Here is a 17,706-nt window from a genome sequence, read left to right on the forward strand (position 1 = left end):
AGTTAAGCTCAGTACCTGAAAGAAAAGCCTGGTTCTTCTCTTCCACTCAGGAGAGCGGGAACTGGGGAACAGGAAGAAAGCGGAGACGCTAGCTGGGAAGGGCAAGCAAGGAGGCCCAAGGTCTCATTTCATTCAGTCAGTCAACTGACGGGGAGTCCTACTCTGTGCTGGGGCGGGGTTGCCATGGGGAGGACACTGTATTCAGTAACTGACTGTCTTGTTGCTGACAGGTCAGTCTTGATGTTCGAAGCCTGCAAGGGGACAGTATGGTCCCTGAGAGTGTGTCTGAGCTTCCCAGCTCAAATAGGAACCCTCCCGATCACCCCACCTTCTCTCTTCCTTCTTACAACTCCACTGGATACAGGGAAGAAAAACATTCCCCGAGTTCTAGGTCCCAGCAGGTCGCCCAGTGGGTGCCTCTTGGATTTGACTTTCCCTGGGTTCCCTACAAAATGTGAATGTAGAGGGGCAATCCTGACTTCCAGGAAATAGAACGACCACGCGCGCAGCTCAGGGATCCGGCCTCCTTCTCAAAGAAGAAGAGTCTGAGAGAGAAGACAAGCCACACCGAGGCGTCCCTACCGGAAACCACCTCACAGAGATGTATGAAAGCATCCAGAAGGCGACACCCTTGCCCACCATCCAGATACCCTGTCAGGCCCAGACCTACAGCAAACCTAAGCCTGGCTCTTCAGCCAGCTGAGGTCTTCCCGGCCTCCCCTGTCCACTCCCAGGGGTACAGACAGCATCCAGGCGGGGCTGTGAAGTGGGCAGAGACCCTCCATGGGGGAACTCAAAAGATGCCAGTAAGCGGGGGCTCAAATGCCTCCACCTTGAGTCCTCCACCATCTCAGAGCAAATCATCTTTTAATTCTGAAACACCAAATATTTAATTTATGCTCTACCTCAAATGTCAAGTCCACCTCCCGGCACATAGCTTTGAAACCACGTAAGGAGGTCTAACACTTTCCATATGGTGAGGACTTGGGACCTTTTAATTGTGCCAACTGGTATCATTCAAGGGTAATTCCCCTGGAATCCAGCATTCGGGCAGCAGCTGGGCCAGCCTCCAATCTCATCACCCAGCCCCATACGTCCCCAGGGCTCCAACCAGGCCTGCACCCTCCTAATCTTCCCCAAATATCAAAATGCACTAGGTACCCCCTAATCAAATTACCAAACCGCCTGGCAGCCGCCTTTGATCTGGAGGAGGGCTTGCCTGCCCCGCAGCTCACGGCCTATTTCTCCAGGCAGCTCTGCTATAAAAGAACAAAAGGGTCAAGCTGGTGGGGGGGGGGGGGTTGTTTTAAATCTGGTTGTGCACATTCACATATGCACGTGTGTCCATGCCACGTGAGCGTGCAGAGAGGCAGGGAAGTTGTTTCTCCAAGTTGGCCACCATACCTGCATCCGCTCTGCTACTCCGTCCATCTGTGCAGCTCTGCTGTCCACTCGCTGCATGTTCCAAACCCAGCATTTCTGACTGGTTTCTTTTGTTACTGCTACTGCCGCTTCACGTTCCAAGACACTCCACTATCTCTTGCAGATGATTGTGCTGCTTCTGCCTTCTCAGTCTCCTTAGCGCATGGCCTGCACGTGGCTAGTCTATTGTTGTGCTTTCAGAGTACTTCTGTGCCTCCCTTTTCTCATTATTTTTTTCCTATGAGCTCATATTCCTTGGACTTCATCATGTGCCCAGGCAAAGGGCAGAAACCCAGGCCTCAATCTGTTTCCCTCCAAGTGAGCCTGCTGTGGAAGAATGGGCAGGCAGGGGCACAGAAGTTCGGTTCCGTGATCCCTCTTCGTGGGCTCCCACCTCCCCTCTACAGGTGCCTCAGCATTCCAGAGAATTCCCAGAGTCTACTCTTTGGGAAGAGCTGTCTGCCCTGACTCTGCCACGGATGAGAATAACACTACACCCATTTTACAGATGAGCTGATTAAAGTATCCAAAGGCAAAATGGCTTGCACAAGGTGACAAGCTCTTGTGGCACAGCCTGGCCTCATTCATTTCTGTATTTAGGAGGGCAGGCTAAGTTTAGTGCCAGTGTGGTCACCCCCTCACACACCAGGACCTTGCATGTAACTTGGATCCACCCCAAACATTTGCCAAGCTCTTCAGACCCCATCGGAGAGGAAGAAGCAGAACGAGGGCCCCTCCTGCCTCTGCAGGCCCCTCGCCAGCTCATCTAATCTCACAGAGCTTGGCAGCTGGTCGGCAAGCCCCCTCCCCAGGAATGAGTCACTGCAGCGCCCTTCCAGGGGATGTTCTGTGCAGGGCTTTACCACACATGACTTCCTTTCTCCTAGAAAGTACACCAGGCGGGAGAGCGCACCAGCTGGCTGGCAACTCCAGAGGGTTACGGGGAGATTAAGATAATGTAAGCAAAGCTTGACACACACAGGCACTTAATAAATAGTAGCTATCATTGCAATAATAAGAATGCTAGTTGGATAAGCCACTAATGTGTCCCCAGTCACTTTGGTGACATGCCAGGTGAAAGAGTGCAGACAGAAGTCATCCCCAAGGCAGACCTGGGGCAAGCTGAGGACCGCTGCCAGCCCTGGAAGCCAGCAGACTTCGGAGCCCACACCCTCCTACATCCTGATGATATCACAGAGGAACCTGCCAGCCACCCCTTCGGTGCCGGTGGGAACAGGGAAATGAAGCAGGACTGCGGGGTGCCCACCAGCAACCTCTGCAGAACCTCAGCATTCCTCAAACTTTGGGCATCCCATCTTCACGTTCATAATTTTGACCACTTGTACTGAGTATTTTTCTCTGAATCAACTTTAAGTTAGATTACCTCTTCTAACTTAACTTCATCCTAAGCAATACTACCTGTGAAATCATGGTTTTGAGGGCCTAGCTATCTTTTCTGATTAATAAAAAAAAGAAAAGGTAACTATTAAGACTAAAAGCATTCCTCCAGGTGCCACCTGAAATTGTGTCACAGACCCCACGCCACAGTGCTGCTCACCTCCTGGACTTGCCCTGATCACCTCCCATGGGGACTCACCAGCCCCACCTCTAGACTCAGAAGCTGGGCCATCTTGAGCCAAGGCAGGTGAGAACCCAGAAATCCAAATCCCAGTGACTAAGAACAACTCCCAGAGAGTCAGAGGCTCCCCCTTAACACCTCTAATGGCTGGGCCCACCCGCCACATGCCACGCGGATGGCTCTATGCCTCACATCTTCAAAAGTACTTTGAACAAATATTAATGACCACTCAGCGCTTCTCTGAGAGAGGGGGCGAGGGATAAAGGGAGGGGAGCAAGCACCATCCCATACTGTCCTCAGCTGGGGGAAGAAACCAGGCAACAGAATTCCGTGACTTCACCAAAGCCACAAACTTAAGCTGGGGCCCCCTCCCCACCCTCCCTCATTTCCCCCAATGGCAACTTTTACTGGCTCGCATTCCTCTTGCTGGGAACACTACTATTTAATTAAAAACGACAGACTTTTGTTTTCCTCTCCTTCTTTCCTCCTCCCTCTCATCCTCCCGGACTGGATGCCAAGGAGACCCACCAAAAACATGCGGGTAACATTTGTTATGGCTTTGAAGATAAAAGTCAATTGAAGTAAGCCCTTGCTGTATTTCAAGTTTCCCCTCTAGCATGGAGCAAGAGCTGCCTGGCAGTTAAGGGGGAAAAAAAGGGACTGCAAATAAATGTCATTCTGCAGGAATAGTTTGTAAAAATAAACAGGCTGAAAAAAAAAAAAAAAAAACCCAAAACTTGATTAATGGAAATCCACTCAGTTGGCCTCTGTCTTGAGCTACAAATACATTTGTTCATATGGCTACATTGGATCGTTTTCATTGGCCTTTAAATTTAAAAAAGTAGATCAAACACCAGAAATGGTGGGAGAAAAAGTAGTTTGTAGTTCTGTTGTTATAGGGCCCGACTGCAGTGCCCCCCACCCACCAAGTTTTGACCTTTACTAGGGGCCAGCAGCTCCAATTCCAACCCAGGCAACAGATGAGGAGAAATGGAGAAGAGAAAGCCCCCAGCCAAGCAGTGGGGAGGGAGGCTGCGGACACAGAGGAGGCTATTTCACACGCGCACAGGCCCCCCGCCCAACACCAGCCCCTGCAATGGAACTGCCAGGTCCCACCACCCAAATACACACACGCGTCTGAAGACTCCACCAGGCTCTCCCCAGCCGTGGGCAAGACCAAAGAACTCACCAGACCCGAGACTCAGTCTGTTCCCCTCCAAGTTAAAAAAAAAAATTAAATGTCACATCAAAAAGTTGATTCATCCTTTGATCCTCTGCTTGCGAGAGTTCCACGCAGACCATCTGAAAGCCCCGTGCAGAGTTCTGCAGCTCACACGACATCTGTGAACACCAGTCCCAGGCCAGGAGCTGCGGCTGCACTCACTCATTCCCCTGTCACACTCGCTGCTCCAACAGGAACAACCCCAACCTCTTGGACCCACTGAGTGAAGGCAGGGGGGTGTTCCAGGCTACAGTGGAGTGAGGCCCTTTCCCACCCCGTGAGCCTCACTAAGGGGTCTGCTGGGTCCCAATGGCCCCCAAGCTCCCCACTCAGATAGCAGAAGGCACTAATGAATGCCACAGACACTAAGACACACCCGGAAGTGGCCGTGAGACCCTGGGCCAGCACAGCTCTGCCCTCCACCCAGACAGACCCAGTGTCTCCCCTCCCTACTCCCACTTGCAGCTCCCCCTTTGAATGCTGGTCACAGAAACAAGGTAGAAGTCAGGCCCCCAAACCCAGGCTAGCACAGACCAGCTTTCCCATCAACTGGACCTATACCACCTCCTCACCCAGGACCTTCTTTCGCCCCGACAGCCCTGTGCCCCCAACTGGGGAGGAGACTGGTCCACTTGACCTCTAAGGTTCCCCATAGCATGGGGACACAGGGCCATGCCGGTGGGTCAGGGGAATGCAGACACAGGATTTTCAGACCTGGACACTGTGCCAGGAGGGTGCTAAAAGTGGGAATGGGTGGAGACCCATCTCTGAGGCTGAAAGGGGTGAGGGGATAGGGCAGGGTGGGGACCGTACCCGGGTGCCTCGACCAACGGTGCCCGCCAACCGCAGCTGTCGGGGTCCTGAGACACCGCCTGGGCAGCGCTGCCTCCCGATCCACTCCTCGATGCCCTTCCGAGCCCAGGCAGCGCTCACGGCGAAGCTGTCACCTGGGACGGAGATGACACGAAGCCCCTGAGTCTGGGCCCCCGGCCGGCCTGAAAGTTACCCGAGAGCAGGGGAAGGAGTGGGCGCGGCAGACAGCAAAGGCACCGAGGGGTCCGCTGGGGGTTCAAGAGCTTGGGCAAAATCCAAGAGACACGCAGGTAATCAGGAGAACCGGGTTCGGCAAAGCCCCAAGAGCAAGGATCCAGAAGGGGGCAAGAGGGAAGGCAGAACCCCGGGAGGAGGGGATTGGGGATCAGGAAGCCAGACTGCAGAGGACTGAGGGTCAGGAGAGGGCGAGCAGTGGGCACAGAAGCCAAGATCTCAGGGAAAGGGGCTGGGGGCCAGAAGGAGGGCAGCAGGATCTTGGGGTAGAGCACTTGGGGGTCTGAAGAAGGGGCGCAGTGAGCACAGAGGGCCGGGACGCAGAGGGGTGGGGCTTTAGGGTCAGAAGTGGGAGAGCAGGACCGCCGGGAGGGAGTAGGCGGGACAGAGGCGGGGGCCCGAAGATTGCTCTAGGAGCGGTTTGGGGGCACTGGTCGCCAGAGTTGGGGGTTGGGGTGGCCCTGGTAATGAAATCCAGCGGGCTGGGCCATTCGGCAGCCGTCCGCCGTGCTTCCCCCATCCATCCCCCGGGCCGGTGCCCCGCGCGCCCCTACCTTCCGGGCTCTCCCTGCGCTTGCACACGGCGGCTGCAGGCACATCGCGCGCGGCGGCGGCGGCGGCGGCGGCGGCGGGAGCCGGAAAGAAAGGAGAGGGAGAGAGTTAGCAACGGCGGTGGTGAGGACGCCGGGGCCAGGGGGCCGGCGCGCGGGCGGGGGCACTGACCCGGCTTGGAGTGAAGTTTCCCCATGCTGGGGGCGCGGCAGGCGGGGGCGTCCCTAAGCCATGCGCGCGGCCCGCGGGCCCGGCGCCTCGCCTCGCTCTCCTTCTCCCGGAGCAGACCCAGAGCCGATGGCAGCCCGAGGCGGCGCCGGGACGCGCTCCTGCCGCCGTCGCCGCGGCCCGACTGACGCCCGGGCGCGCCGAGCCCCCAGCCCGCCGCCGCGGCCCCGCGCCTCCCCGCGCGCCCATTGGCCAGGCGCGGCGCATCAAAGGCGAGGCGGGCCGCGGCGGGGGCGGGGCCGGCGGGCCGGGGGCGGGGCGCGGCGCCGCGCGGGAGGGGCCCACAGGGCGCTCTGATCGCCGCGGCGGTCGTCAACCAGGGTCTGGGGGCTGAGGACCCGTGCAGAGCTGTGACCAGCAGGCGTATTGGGACCGACCCCTTCTTGGGTGCTGCCCTCAGTAGAACATTCGCTCCCTCGGTAACCGTACTGTCTTCCCTCCGCTCTGTATTTCCTCCAAGCGAGCAATTTACAGGCGGCTCCAATTTACAGGTGGGGAAACTGAGGTCCGGCGAGAAGACCCCCAGCTGCTCTAGCGCAAGCGTCTCCCGCGCTTCTGCGCTCCTGCTACGTCGCCTCTTCCCATTCCTCACACAATCTGCCTTCTGTAGCTGGTGTTACAAGCCCCTCCTCCGACCCCTCTAATTTTTTAGTCGGGAGTCCAGGAGAAGCCCCCGCTGCACCTTAAGCCAGTGTGTATCCAGCTCACGATTAGCGGCGACAAGTGTCCAGAAGCCCCGAGTTGTCAGCCAGTCGTTCAAATCTCCTTGTCCAGGGGCCCGTGGGTGCCCGCCGGGGTTCGCGGCGCGCTGCCAAGTTGCGCGGCCCGGAAGGGGGTAAACCGCTGGGTCTTTGATCTTTCTTGGTTTCCGCTCCCCGCTGCAGTTCGTCAGACCCAAGCGCTTGTTTGTTTTGTCTGGGGAGGTCTCTGCGGAGGTGAGGGCGACATCAAGGGGTTCCACCCCACCTTAGCGATTCTCAGAACGCCTGCTCTGCTGGGGACACCGTGGATCTGTATTAAGCTCGCCCTTAGGTCAGACAACCTGGGCGTGGGAAAAGACCCCTCCAACCCAAATTCAAGAGTGAAGATACTAGTCCTGCCTGAGTTCTCTGTGAGAGCCTCAATTTTATGATCTGTAAAATGGACACTCGATCTGCCTTCTGCCTCCTCCCTAAAGCAGCACTATCCAGCAGAAATGTAATGTGAGCCACGTTTATAGTGGCTCAATTTTCTAGCAGTCACATTTTTTTTTAAAGTTAAAAGACACAGGTGAAATTAATATTTATTTGACCCAATATATTCAAAACATAATTTCAACATAAGATGTTACATTCTTAGTCTTGCACTACCTTTAAAACTCACTATGTATTTGGCACTCAATACACATCTCATTCCAGACTGGCCACATTGCCAGGGATCCTTAGCATGTGGAAAGTGACTACAGTGTTGGGCAGCACGGCTCTGAGCATCTGTGACCCAAAAGGACACTGGGAACTGCATGCCCTCCAGAGTCACAAAGCTCTTCATCCAGCAGTATTGCGCCTTCCATTCTCCAAGCTTCCTTTTTTACACATTTTGTTTGGACAAAATGAAGGCTAATCTTATAAGCAAGTACATTAATGCTGTTGGCAGGGTGCTTTCATTCGCAGAGGGCTGGGATGGCACAAAACATGACTGTTGTCACTCATGTTGCAGTTCCTTATCCAGTACCTACTGTATGCCAGTCGCTTCCTGCGCCATGTATAGCACAGCTGCTCTGAGGCAGACCTGTAGAAAGGAGGGAACCTAATAGGCTCAGAGATGTGAAGTGACTTGCCCAAGGTCACATAGCTAATCAGCAACCCAGTTGGGAACTAAACCCAGGTCTGTTGATTCCATTACTCCTGCTCACTTCAGTCTATCAGGTTGTCCCAACAATTTTCCAAACCTAATATCCCACCATTAAAGAGCTAGTCCTCCATCTGGAAAGAAATCTTAAGTGCCAGCTAGCTCTGTGGCAAGCATTGTTTTAGGCGCTTAAAATACATTAGCAGTGAATAAAATGGACAATCGCCCTCCCAGGGAGCTCACCCTCTACAGGCAGAAGATAGGTAGTGAATGGGTTAATAGCAGTTTGCCCCATCCCCACTCATTGCCCCATTTGGCAATGAGTGGAGCATCTAGCGGGCAGAGGGCAGAGATGCTACTGAACGTCCCATAGTGCACAGGACACCCCCACAACAAAGACTTATCTGGCCCCCAATGTCAGTAGTGGGCAAGGGAGCACCCAGGAGCTGCAGTAACGAAGGAACAGAGGTGGAGCAAGGCAGGAGTCTGGAGGCACTGGGTGAGCGTGGGCGCTTCCTGCAGACCCCTCTGAAGGAAAGGGAGTTCACCTGGCGTTGCTGTCTGTCTCCTGCACCCCACCCCCACTGGTACCAGGGCGCATCAGAATCAAAGTGAAGCTCTGAGCGCTCTCTCGCCGCGCTTAGAAAGTTGGTTACTTCCTTAAACCGGTCATGGCTTTCTTCTTTCATGAGAAAACAGTATCCCCTCTTCCCCTTGGGAATTTCTTTTTACAGTTCAAAAAGAGATAAAAGCAAGAACTAAAACTCTGCAGTTACCAGCTTGAGTCTTAGGGGAAGTAAATCCCAAATGTCCAGCCCAGATGGAGGGGCCCCCTCCACCTGGGGTCTGGTGCTTCCCAGCCCAGCGGGCACCTGGGACTTTGCTGCTCTTGGAATCCTGACGCCCCCTCTACACCTGGCCCTGGGGTGAGGAAGCAGAGGTGCCCGCCTTGGGGTAAAACAGCCCATCCAGGACTCTGAGGAGGGACTCCCCAGAGGCCCTTAGCCACTGGGGTGGCTATCCGTCCTCCGGGCCTTCCCGCCCCACCGCTCACTCTCTTTTTATGTGTTTTAATAATTTATCTGGCCCATTTCTTGGGCTGTATACTTACAGTGACACATCTTTTTCTTTGAAGATTTCCCATCCTTTGGGGGAGGAGAATGGGAGAGGAAGCAAGGAAGAGATAAGAGAGAGAGATTATAACAAACGGGTTGCATGGGGCTGGAGACGCAGCCAGGCTGGGTTAGGTGAAATCTGTCAGATGTTGAGCTGGGAGATTTTTTGGTGTTTTTAAAAACCACATCACCCTGGTGGGCGGCCTGCAGCCCACACCAAGCCGTCAGGTCCGGCTCCCTTCAGACGTTACTTCCTAAAGAAAGCCTTCCTTGGCCTTCCAGCCTGAAGGGCTCTTCCCTGCTCCGAACAGCCCAGCATCTCCCTCTCCCAGCATCTATTGGCCTCCTCATTTTGGAATGAGGAAGCCAAGCCTCCCTCTGGGAGACCCCTTGAGGCAGGGGTCTTATATGACTAAGCTGCAGGGCCCAACAACTCATAGTAGGGCTCTATTTGGAAGGACAGGAACCTGCCTTGACCCCCTCAGTCCCCTGTGTCAATAAGACAGTAGGAGAGCTGCCAAGAGTACGATTTGGACTCTATGAATTAAAAAGATATCGATTCCCCAGCCCGTTGGTTCCTCCCAGGTCCCTGGAGTTATTCCATTCCGTGGTTCCTGTGAGTCTGGGCGTTGTTAAGGGGCCTGGAAGCCGGGTCTGGCTGAGGAGAAGGTTAAATGGGTCTGCGGCATGAGAAAGTTTGCAGGGATTTTGGAGATGGCAACCAGGGGAGGGAGAGGGAAGTTCTCAGGGTACAGGAGTGTGAGGAAGAGTGAAAGCCAGGGCCCAAGAAAGGCGGCGCCCGGGGAGGTGGGGAGCAGCCCAGGCCCTCGCCGGAGGCGGGGTCCAACGTGCTCTCGGCAGGGGTCACGGGCATGCCGTCATCTCCCCCCCATCACTCCGCCCTTGGCAAAGTCCTAACCACATCCCTGGTTTAGTGGCACAGGACAGAGTGAAGAAATCAGAAAGATGGACTCACACAGGCCATGGCCACAAGCAGGCTTCAGAAGGGAGCTGGTCAGTGAGAGGAAGGGTGGGAGCCGGGGGCAGGCAGGGCTGACACGGGCCCACTTCAGTCCCTGGGGATGGGTCCTGACGGCGGGAGTTTCCCCAAGCAAGGCCTGGAGTCCCCAAGCCACTCCATCTGGGTATTAAAGGCAGGAGGCCCCAGAAGATAGCTTGGGATTCCTCCAGATGTGGGTTGATTCAATTTGGATCTTTATGGCCCGACCCTTTCCCGTGGAGACTGCTTTAACAAGCTCAGAGCACAGGCTTCCTGGGCTCAGCGCGGAAACCCTTCTGGCCACGGGCCCCACCTCTCTCTATTTGCAGACTTCTTTTACAAAAGAAAGAAAAACTATCTTTTTAAGCCTTTGTTTTTCAGTTATGTGCAGCCAACTCAGCCCAATCACTATACCTGGTATCGCCATCCAAATATCAAAAGAGTCAGGCAGATCGGCATTTCCCAAAATGGGTTTCACTGGACACCGTTCTATTACAGGCTGTTAAGTGAAAGAAGCATTGGGCAGCCCTGGCTCAGCCAAAGGGGGATGAGTTCTTTTCCCGCAGGACTTGTCAGAGCCTTCATGACCCGCCAAGCATCACAGCAAGGCTTCTTGAACTCATCTCAAGAGGGAGCCCTTTGGGGGAAGTTCCAGTGACGACAAGTTTCCATGGAATTGCTTTGGAACGTGTTGGACCCAATGGCTTTCTTCTAAAGTTCCTTCCAAGTCTGAGTCCGGAGGTAGGCTGAGGGTTTGGTGGGAAGGAGAACTCGTGAGGACAGCCCGCGTGGAGAGTCTCCCTGGAGGTGAACACCCACCTGCGTCTGTTGGACAGGTCTGAGGGCACGCGTGTTCCCTGAGCGGCCGGACACTTGCTATGCACGAGGCTCTGTGTGCGCTCCTGGGGCTTCTTAAGGCCTCGGCTCAAGGAGTCGAGGAAAAGCAGTCCCCGCAGCCACGCTCATGGTCCCTGCCGCCGTGATGGCACCACCTGACCCCTTGGCTCCCTGGCCGCAGCTGAATGGCTCCCTTGCCTGTGAGTCTGAACAATCGGGATCTCTTTGCAGAATTTTAATAGGCGGAGGGCCTGGGGCAGTCCCGGGGGCTAGAGATGCTTGGGGTCCTTGTGGGCCGATGAACGAACAGAAGGAAGCAGGGGAGGAACAGGAATGGTAGGCACAGACTTGGTCCCCGACAGGCCCTTGGTCCTCCTTTCTTAGACTGGTCGTCAAGCAGCCTCGTGGAGGCTCCTTGGGACGGAGTGCACATGCGGCCGCTGGACCATGTTACAGTGCCAGCGAGCAGGACCTGAGGGTCCGCCCTTCCAATAAGACCCCGGGGAGACTGGCCACGTGGAACCGCGGCTCTGGAAAGGTCAGCCTTCTCTCCGTAGCTACTAAGGTCTGGGACTTGCCTCGGCGGCGCTGCTGTGTGAGTCGCAGCCCTGGGGAGGCGAGGGTGAGGCCGAGTCAGGGAGGAAGGGATCATGGGGGGTGTTTTTGTTTTTGTTTCTGTTTTTCCATTAATCAAGTCATTCAGCAAAGATTTGCTGGAGCCCTGATTTATACCAGGCTCTGTGTCCACTATATAGACAAAAATGCCTGTCCTCAGGAAGCTTACCTGCCAGCGAGGGAGACAGACAATAAATCAGTCAGTGGGTGAAATATGTGGTGTCTGTGAGAGTAAAAATCAAGTGGGGAAAGAAGATGACGAACTACCAGGGCAGGAGATGACTGTCTCAGATACACAGGTCAGACATGGCAACCTTTGAGCAAAGACTTGAAAATGAGGAAGGGGACCATAGGATATCGGGAAGGCAGGTCCAGACTGGGAACAGCAAGTGCAAAGGCCCTGAGGTGGGCACATGCCACAGATGTTTTGGAAACAGCAAGGATTCCACTGCTTCTGAAGCAGAGAGAGCAAAGAATCAGGGGCTGGGAGGGGAGCAGGGGTTGTGGGTGACAGGATCACATCTTGAGACCCTATGGGCCTCAGCAAAGGCTTTAGTTTTACCCAAGAGAAAGGACTGGGACCTGGAGGAACTGGACTGCTGTGTTGAAAACAGAGTGTGGTTGCAGGGTGATGGGAGGTGGCCAGGTCTGAGATGATGGTGGTGTAGACCAGGGTGATGACAGCAAAGGGGCTGGAAAGAGTGGGTGCTGAATGCGCCTTGAAGTTAGAGGCTTCAGGATCAGCCAACGTATGGGACCTGGGGCGGCAGGGAATGAAGGAAGATGCGCAGGTTGGAGACTGAGCAACCAGAAGGATGGAGTCACCATTCACTGTGCAGAAGACGCCCCGGGGGAGCCGGTCGGCAGAGCAAGGTGGATGAAGAGCTCCTTCACGGTGGACCGCGGGCCCCAGGAGCAGCAGGTGAGTGGCAGCAGCTTGATCTGCAGCTGTTTGGAGGCAAGCTGCCCAGAGGTGTCATAGGCTAGAGGTGGCGCCCAAATCCAGGCCCCAGAGGTGGTCCCCTGGGGAGTGAGCATGGACCGAGAATAGAAGAGCGTCCAGAGTAGACCCTGGGGCCCTGCCAGGCTGGAGGTGTGGCCCGTCCGTCCCTCCACGCTGCCCAGCTCCTCGGCGGCTCAGCGCGACAGTGGCTGCCTACCCTCCATTCGGTCCCCAGGGGGTCCCCTCCGGGAGAGCCCCCTTCCCCATACCTGCAGGCCACCAGCCCCTCCCTCAGCCCCTTGGCAGGCAGGCTCCTGGCCTCCCATCTGAACTCTTCAAAGTGCTTCTTTGTTCCTGGAGATCAGTGAGACAATGCCTGTGAAACCGGGGCGCCCTGCTGGGGGCCGGGGTGCCCCTCTGTCTGACGGAGGTCACAGCGCGGCACCCGCCCTGCACGTGGGCCCCGACGCCAGGTCCGTCCCCTGTGCGCCCGCCGTGCCCCGCACCTTGCCTGGTACGTGGCAGCCGCGTTGGAAAGGTCTGCTGAGTGGCTGAGCCAACAGGCCTGTGTGGCCGGAGGTGACGCCCCGGCCCGTGGCGTCTTCTGTCCTTCCCCGAGCACCCGCCCCAGGATACACCAATTTTGTCTCTTCTGCCTCTGAGCCCCCGCCCCGGCAGCCCGCGCCTGAGCCCACCACCCTGCCAGAGCAGGAGGGCAGACGGTGGCCGCCCTCCTGCCCAGCCCCTGTCCTCTGTTTCCTCTGAAACCTCAAGGGACAGAAGGGAGACTTCTCCACCCGCGCCTCCCAGCAGGGAGCCAGGGTACATCCTCCACCTGGCGCCTCTTTTAACCTCATCTTCTGGGGACTTCTCCTGGTGACAAGTATCTTTGTGCGGAGCCCCCTCCCTCTCTCCCTGGATTCTAACTCTCTCGCAGGCTTCCGTCTGCACAAAGGGACCATTGAGAGGCAGGCTGTGGGGCGCCGCCTTTGATCTGGGCTTCTAATAACGTGTGTATGTTTGCGTCCCAAAGCAAGGCAGCAGCAGCCTGGCGGCTCACGGGCCGGGGGAGGAAGAGAGTCAGTAGATGGCACACCCCAGGTTGGGTAGTGAGCGTGGGCACGGTGGGAGGGCATCCCCCAGGATTCTCCCTGGCGAGGGACCCCCGTTCCACAGGTGAAGACCAAGAGGACATAAAGGAGCTCCATACAGCCAGCCGTCTCAAGTTCAGCCTCAGAAGGGAGGGAAACGAAACCAGGGACTTGCAGCAGGTAGAGTCATTCGGTGGTGGACTGGATGACATGCGCCCGGCATGAAGCCTGTGAATGCCAGATAGCAGCCGAGGGCCCACGGTGGCTAGATCTTCTGATTTTTCAAGAGTAGTTGGAAATCCAGGTTCGTATATACAATCCCTCAACTTTTAAATGTTGACAACCAAGTTTAGGAAACATTAAGTCATGGTGTGGATAAATGAAGCTCTCACCCTTCCTGCAAGACAGTCCGTGGACACTGTTTTCTCCTGCTGCTTGAGTGAGCTCACCTGAGGAGATGCTTCCGGAGGCAGGGAAGGGTGGCGGGAAGGCAGGTGAGCCCAGATCCGAGTGACATGCCAGGCTGCCACCTGCCCTAGCGCCCCACTGCCCTGAGTTGCTCCATCAGTCTCCCAACAGATAGGTACCGGGTCCTGCCCACCGGCCAGGGCAGACAGGGCTGGACACGAGGATGCAGGCACAGTGAGGTCCCAACAGGGGGACGGAAGTGCAAGAAACGAAGCCGTACTGAGGGCCACCAGGGCCTGGCTCTGTGGAGGTCTGTGTGTGATTTGTCATCCCAAGCAACCCCAGAGGAGAAGGGACTGCATTCCATCCCCACCTCACAGATGAGGAACTGGGCTCAGGGAGAGTAATGAAGCTTCTCAACCAGGTCACAGAGACCCGATCCTAACCCTACCGCCTGTCAGCTCAGCTCTCAAGTGCGGTCACCCACACACACCATCCCAGAGGTTGCAAGATGGGTTGCCCAGGCTTATGCCACTTAACTCCTGCAGTTGTGCAGTGCATCATCTGCACAACTGTACATGCCAACCCTGTGGTCAAACAGACAAATTACAACAAATTAAACACCCATCAAGGTGTAAACAAAGCCCCCGGGCTTAGCCTAGAAATGTGGAGGCAGGTCTTCCCCGGAGATCCCTCTTCCCAGCCCAGGTCTTGCTTCTGGCAAAGAAACATTTTCTGCCTTTGCCCAGATCTGCCTTCCACAGGTATCCCAGAGAAGCAGAGCTTGAAGAAAAGTAGCACCATTTGCCCTCGGCTTTCTCATCTGTCAGTGGGGCCGTCAAACCATCCTCACAATTACTGCTAGGAAGTGAACCAGACATGCCTGAAATGACAAGACAGGGACTCTAGGTTAGACAAAGTGACCGTGACTTCCTCACCCTCCAGCGGGGTAACCTTGGCCAGCAACTCACCTTCATTGCTTTCATCTGCAAAAATACAGGGGCGCCCTGCTCAGTGTGGGTTCTCGGTAGGGCTTAGCTACCCTTACTGTGGTCTTGTCATTATAATCATCTCATGACTTTCTACCAATGGAGCTGTGCTCAGAAGGAAGTGTCTGCATACAAACATCCATGGCTCCCACTTTCCTTAGGCATCATGCCAACTGCCTCCAGGAACTCACTGGCCGCACAGTACTGCTAACCTTTCCAGAAGTATCTGCCACACAGAAGCAAAGTGACATTAAAGTGGGATGGCCCACACTGCCTGCACCCTCCATCCCCACTTGCTGGTGCCTTGAGTCAGGGAGAAAGGAGCGAGGGCAGGGCCCAGGGACTGGCCCCTTCATCCATTGCCTTGGGTCTCTCCAGGGAAGGTGCTAGGGGAAGGAGGTCCTGGTCACCATGCATTATATGAGGTTGGGCAGGTCAAGCCCTAAGAGAATGGTGCTGACCTCAGAAAGAACAGGGAGGGGGAGGGCTGAGCACTGGGCCTGGGAGGCCTCCCGCCAGGCTCCCTGCTCCTCCCCTAGACCCCTAATCTTCCTCCTTGTCAGAGCATGCTGTCAGGGTCCTCTGGAACCACAGGAGGGCCCAAGCAGCTCTGGGGACAGACTGAGGACAGAGAACCTTTGAAGAGGCTCTCAGCCTCACCAAGGGAACTGAACAGCAATAAGATACCTTGAAAGGGTTTCATGCAGGAGAGCTGCAGGCTCTTTCAAAGCCAGTGATCTCTGCTTTCGGTTCAACATTTCAATGCTCGTGGTATTCTGGATGTCCCTAGCTCCAGATGAAAATAATCCAGATTTCAAATTGTTTTAATTGCCAAAGGGAGCGCCAGTTTTTCTGTTCTTCAAAAGTCGTGGAATGTGCTAGAATATTGAAAGCCGGTGCTGGGGATGTCCACTCTCTCCCTCCACTGAACTCCACCCTCTGTCCAGTCCCTCAGCTGCCTCCAGAGTCTGTGTCCTCTTTCTGCTGCTCTCAGTGTGCTCTCCCACATCCTGCTCTGCCGGCCCTGAGTCCCAGTATAGGTGACCCTTGTTCCTCCACCAGTCAGATGGAGCCCTGGCGAGGTCTCACCTACACCCCAGGTGGTTTAGCCGAAGCAGAAAGTTGTCCTCATCCTGCTATTTGCCCACAGCCCCCCAGAGGAATTCCCAGCCAGCTATAAAAACAGAAATAGGTGGTATGGTTTGGATATGGCTTGTTCCCAAAGGCTCATGTGCCCAAAAGCTTGGTCCCTGGGGTAGTGAAGTTGAGAATTGAAAGTTGCAGTGTCACACGCCTGTAATCCCAGCAGCTTGGGAGGCTGAGGCAGAAGGATCAGAAGTTCAAAGCCACCTTCAGCAACTTAGTGAGGTCCTAAGCAACTTAGTGAGACTCTGTCTCTAAATAAAATATTAAAAAGAGCTGGGATGTAGCTCAGTGGTCAAGCACCCCTGGATTCAATCCTGATAACAACAACAACAACAAAGTGGGACCTAGTGCAAGGTAATTAGATCCTGGGTCTTACCATCATTCCGGCAGGACTCCAATAAGTTCCCGCAAGAGTGAGTTGTTATAAAAGGAGCAGACCTGGCTCTGAGTCCCCACTGCCTCCTGTGTCGCCATGTGACTGCTCTCTCCCTTTCCATGACGTCCACCCACTATGTTGTGATGCAGCCAAGGAGGCCCTCACCAGAGTTCAAAAATGAAACTGGCTGATTTTGCACTTTCAGTCTCCAAAACTGTGAGTTAAATAAACCTCTTTTCCATATAAAGTATACAGTCTCAGGTATTTTGTTATGGCAATAAACTAATATAATTGGAAAAAAGGACCTGAGACTGGGGTTTTCAGAATGAGCAGGAGCAGAACCAATTTTATGTGACCACTCCCCCAAAATCAATTCCCCAACCAACCTGACCAGAGGACTAACTCTGTGTCTGTACTACCCTGACTGCCCTGAGTACCTCCATGCCACATGCTAAGTCTACAGTGACCCTTGGAGGGGCTTCCATTAGGCTTACAGGTATCTATGCAGGCATAAAATGGAGTTCACAGAGAAATGCTGAGATGAATCCAACCTCGAACAGATCAGGTGTAGTGGGGGGGCAGGGAGTGCTACCATGCACACATTCAAACAATTCTGATCAGGACAAACCATGAGCCAATACATGCAAGTGCTTGGCACAGAGTTTGGCAAATAGCAGACATGCAGTAAAAGCGGTTGTTATTTTTATTTGGAATTAAAAAGTGATGTTTTCTTTGTGACTTTTTGGTCATAAAGTACAGTGACTGAAGTAAACTAAAGCTAACCCAAACAAAAAGGAACTCTATGGGCTCACATGACCCAAGTATTGTCAGGGAAGTTTACGGACAACTTCAGATTTATAACCTAACAACCTGTACTGAGAGTGAAATGAGAACTGTTATGCCCCAGTTCTGGTGAGAAAAATCCTGGGTAAGACTCTGATTGGTCTAGTTTGGGTCATGTGCACATTCCTGAACCAATCACTACCAGAGTTTGAATCAGTTGCCCAACTCTGTGTCTAGATGGAGTTGATTGGCAGCCCCACTTCAACCGAGTCCTGGATGAGAAGGAGCAAGTCTCCCAAAGGAAGGAAGGGGAAGGGGAACATTACTGACCTGAGGAAGGTAGAATGTCCTTGTAACTGGACATTTCCAAAGGACAGGACTCAGGATCTGTCAGAGAGTTATCAGCCCCACTTTATGGATGAATGGGAATAGTCTCAACCTATAGAATAGCTTGCCTAAGGTTGCATGGTTTCTTAGTGGTGGCCTGGAGCCCAGTCTACAGGTGTCTGCCTCCACAGTTTAACCT

General features: G+C 54.7%; 1 protein-coding gene and 1 long non-coding RNA gene across 3 annotated transcripts in view; both read right to left on the minus strand.

Annotated features, from left to right (window-relative positions):
• Positions 1-6,209, minus strand: part of Nkd1 (NKD inhibitor of WNT signaling pathway 1) — an 81,424-nt gene extending 75,215 nt beyond the window's left edge. Inside the window, exons 1-3 of one of the 2 annotated variants that reach the window (XM_047528892.1) lie at positions 5,994-6,209; positions 5,825-5,857; positions 5,037-5,170 (exon numbers count right to left, since the gene is read on the minus strand). In XM_047528892.1, the coding sequence (XP_047384848.1) occupies positions 5,037-5,170; positions 5,825-5,857; positions 5,994-6,018 (192 nt within the window). In that variant the 5' untranslated portion in view covers positions 6,019-6,209. Of the gene's footprint in view, positions 1-5,036; positions 5,171-5,824; positions 5,858-5,993 lie in introns of those variants that run through there. The other variant, XM_047528893.1, reaches the window with a different exon arrangement.
• Positions 6,210-11,175: 4,966 nt separating this feature from the next.
• LOC124965993 (uncharacterized) lies at positions 11,176-16,093 on the minus strand. The gene is made up of 3 exons (XR_007105304.1): positions 15,563-16,093; positions 14,858-15,101; positions 11,176-14,769 (listed from the first exon to the last, which is right to left on the minus strand). It is a non-coding gene; the product is annotated as an uncharacterized LOC124965993 (long non-coding RNA).
• Between the last annotated feature and the right edge of the window lie 1,613 nt (positions 16,094-17,706).

This window comes from Sciurus carolinensis, chromosome 16 (genome assembly GCF_902686445.1).
Source record: "Sciurus carolinensis chromosome 16, mSciCar1.2, whole genome shotgun sequence".
NCBI classification, from domain to species: domain Eukaryota; kingdom Metazoa; phylum Chordata; class Mammalia; order Rodentia; family Sciuridae; genus Sciurus; species Sciurus carolinensis.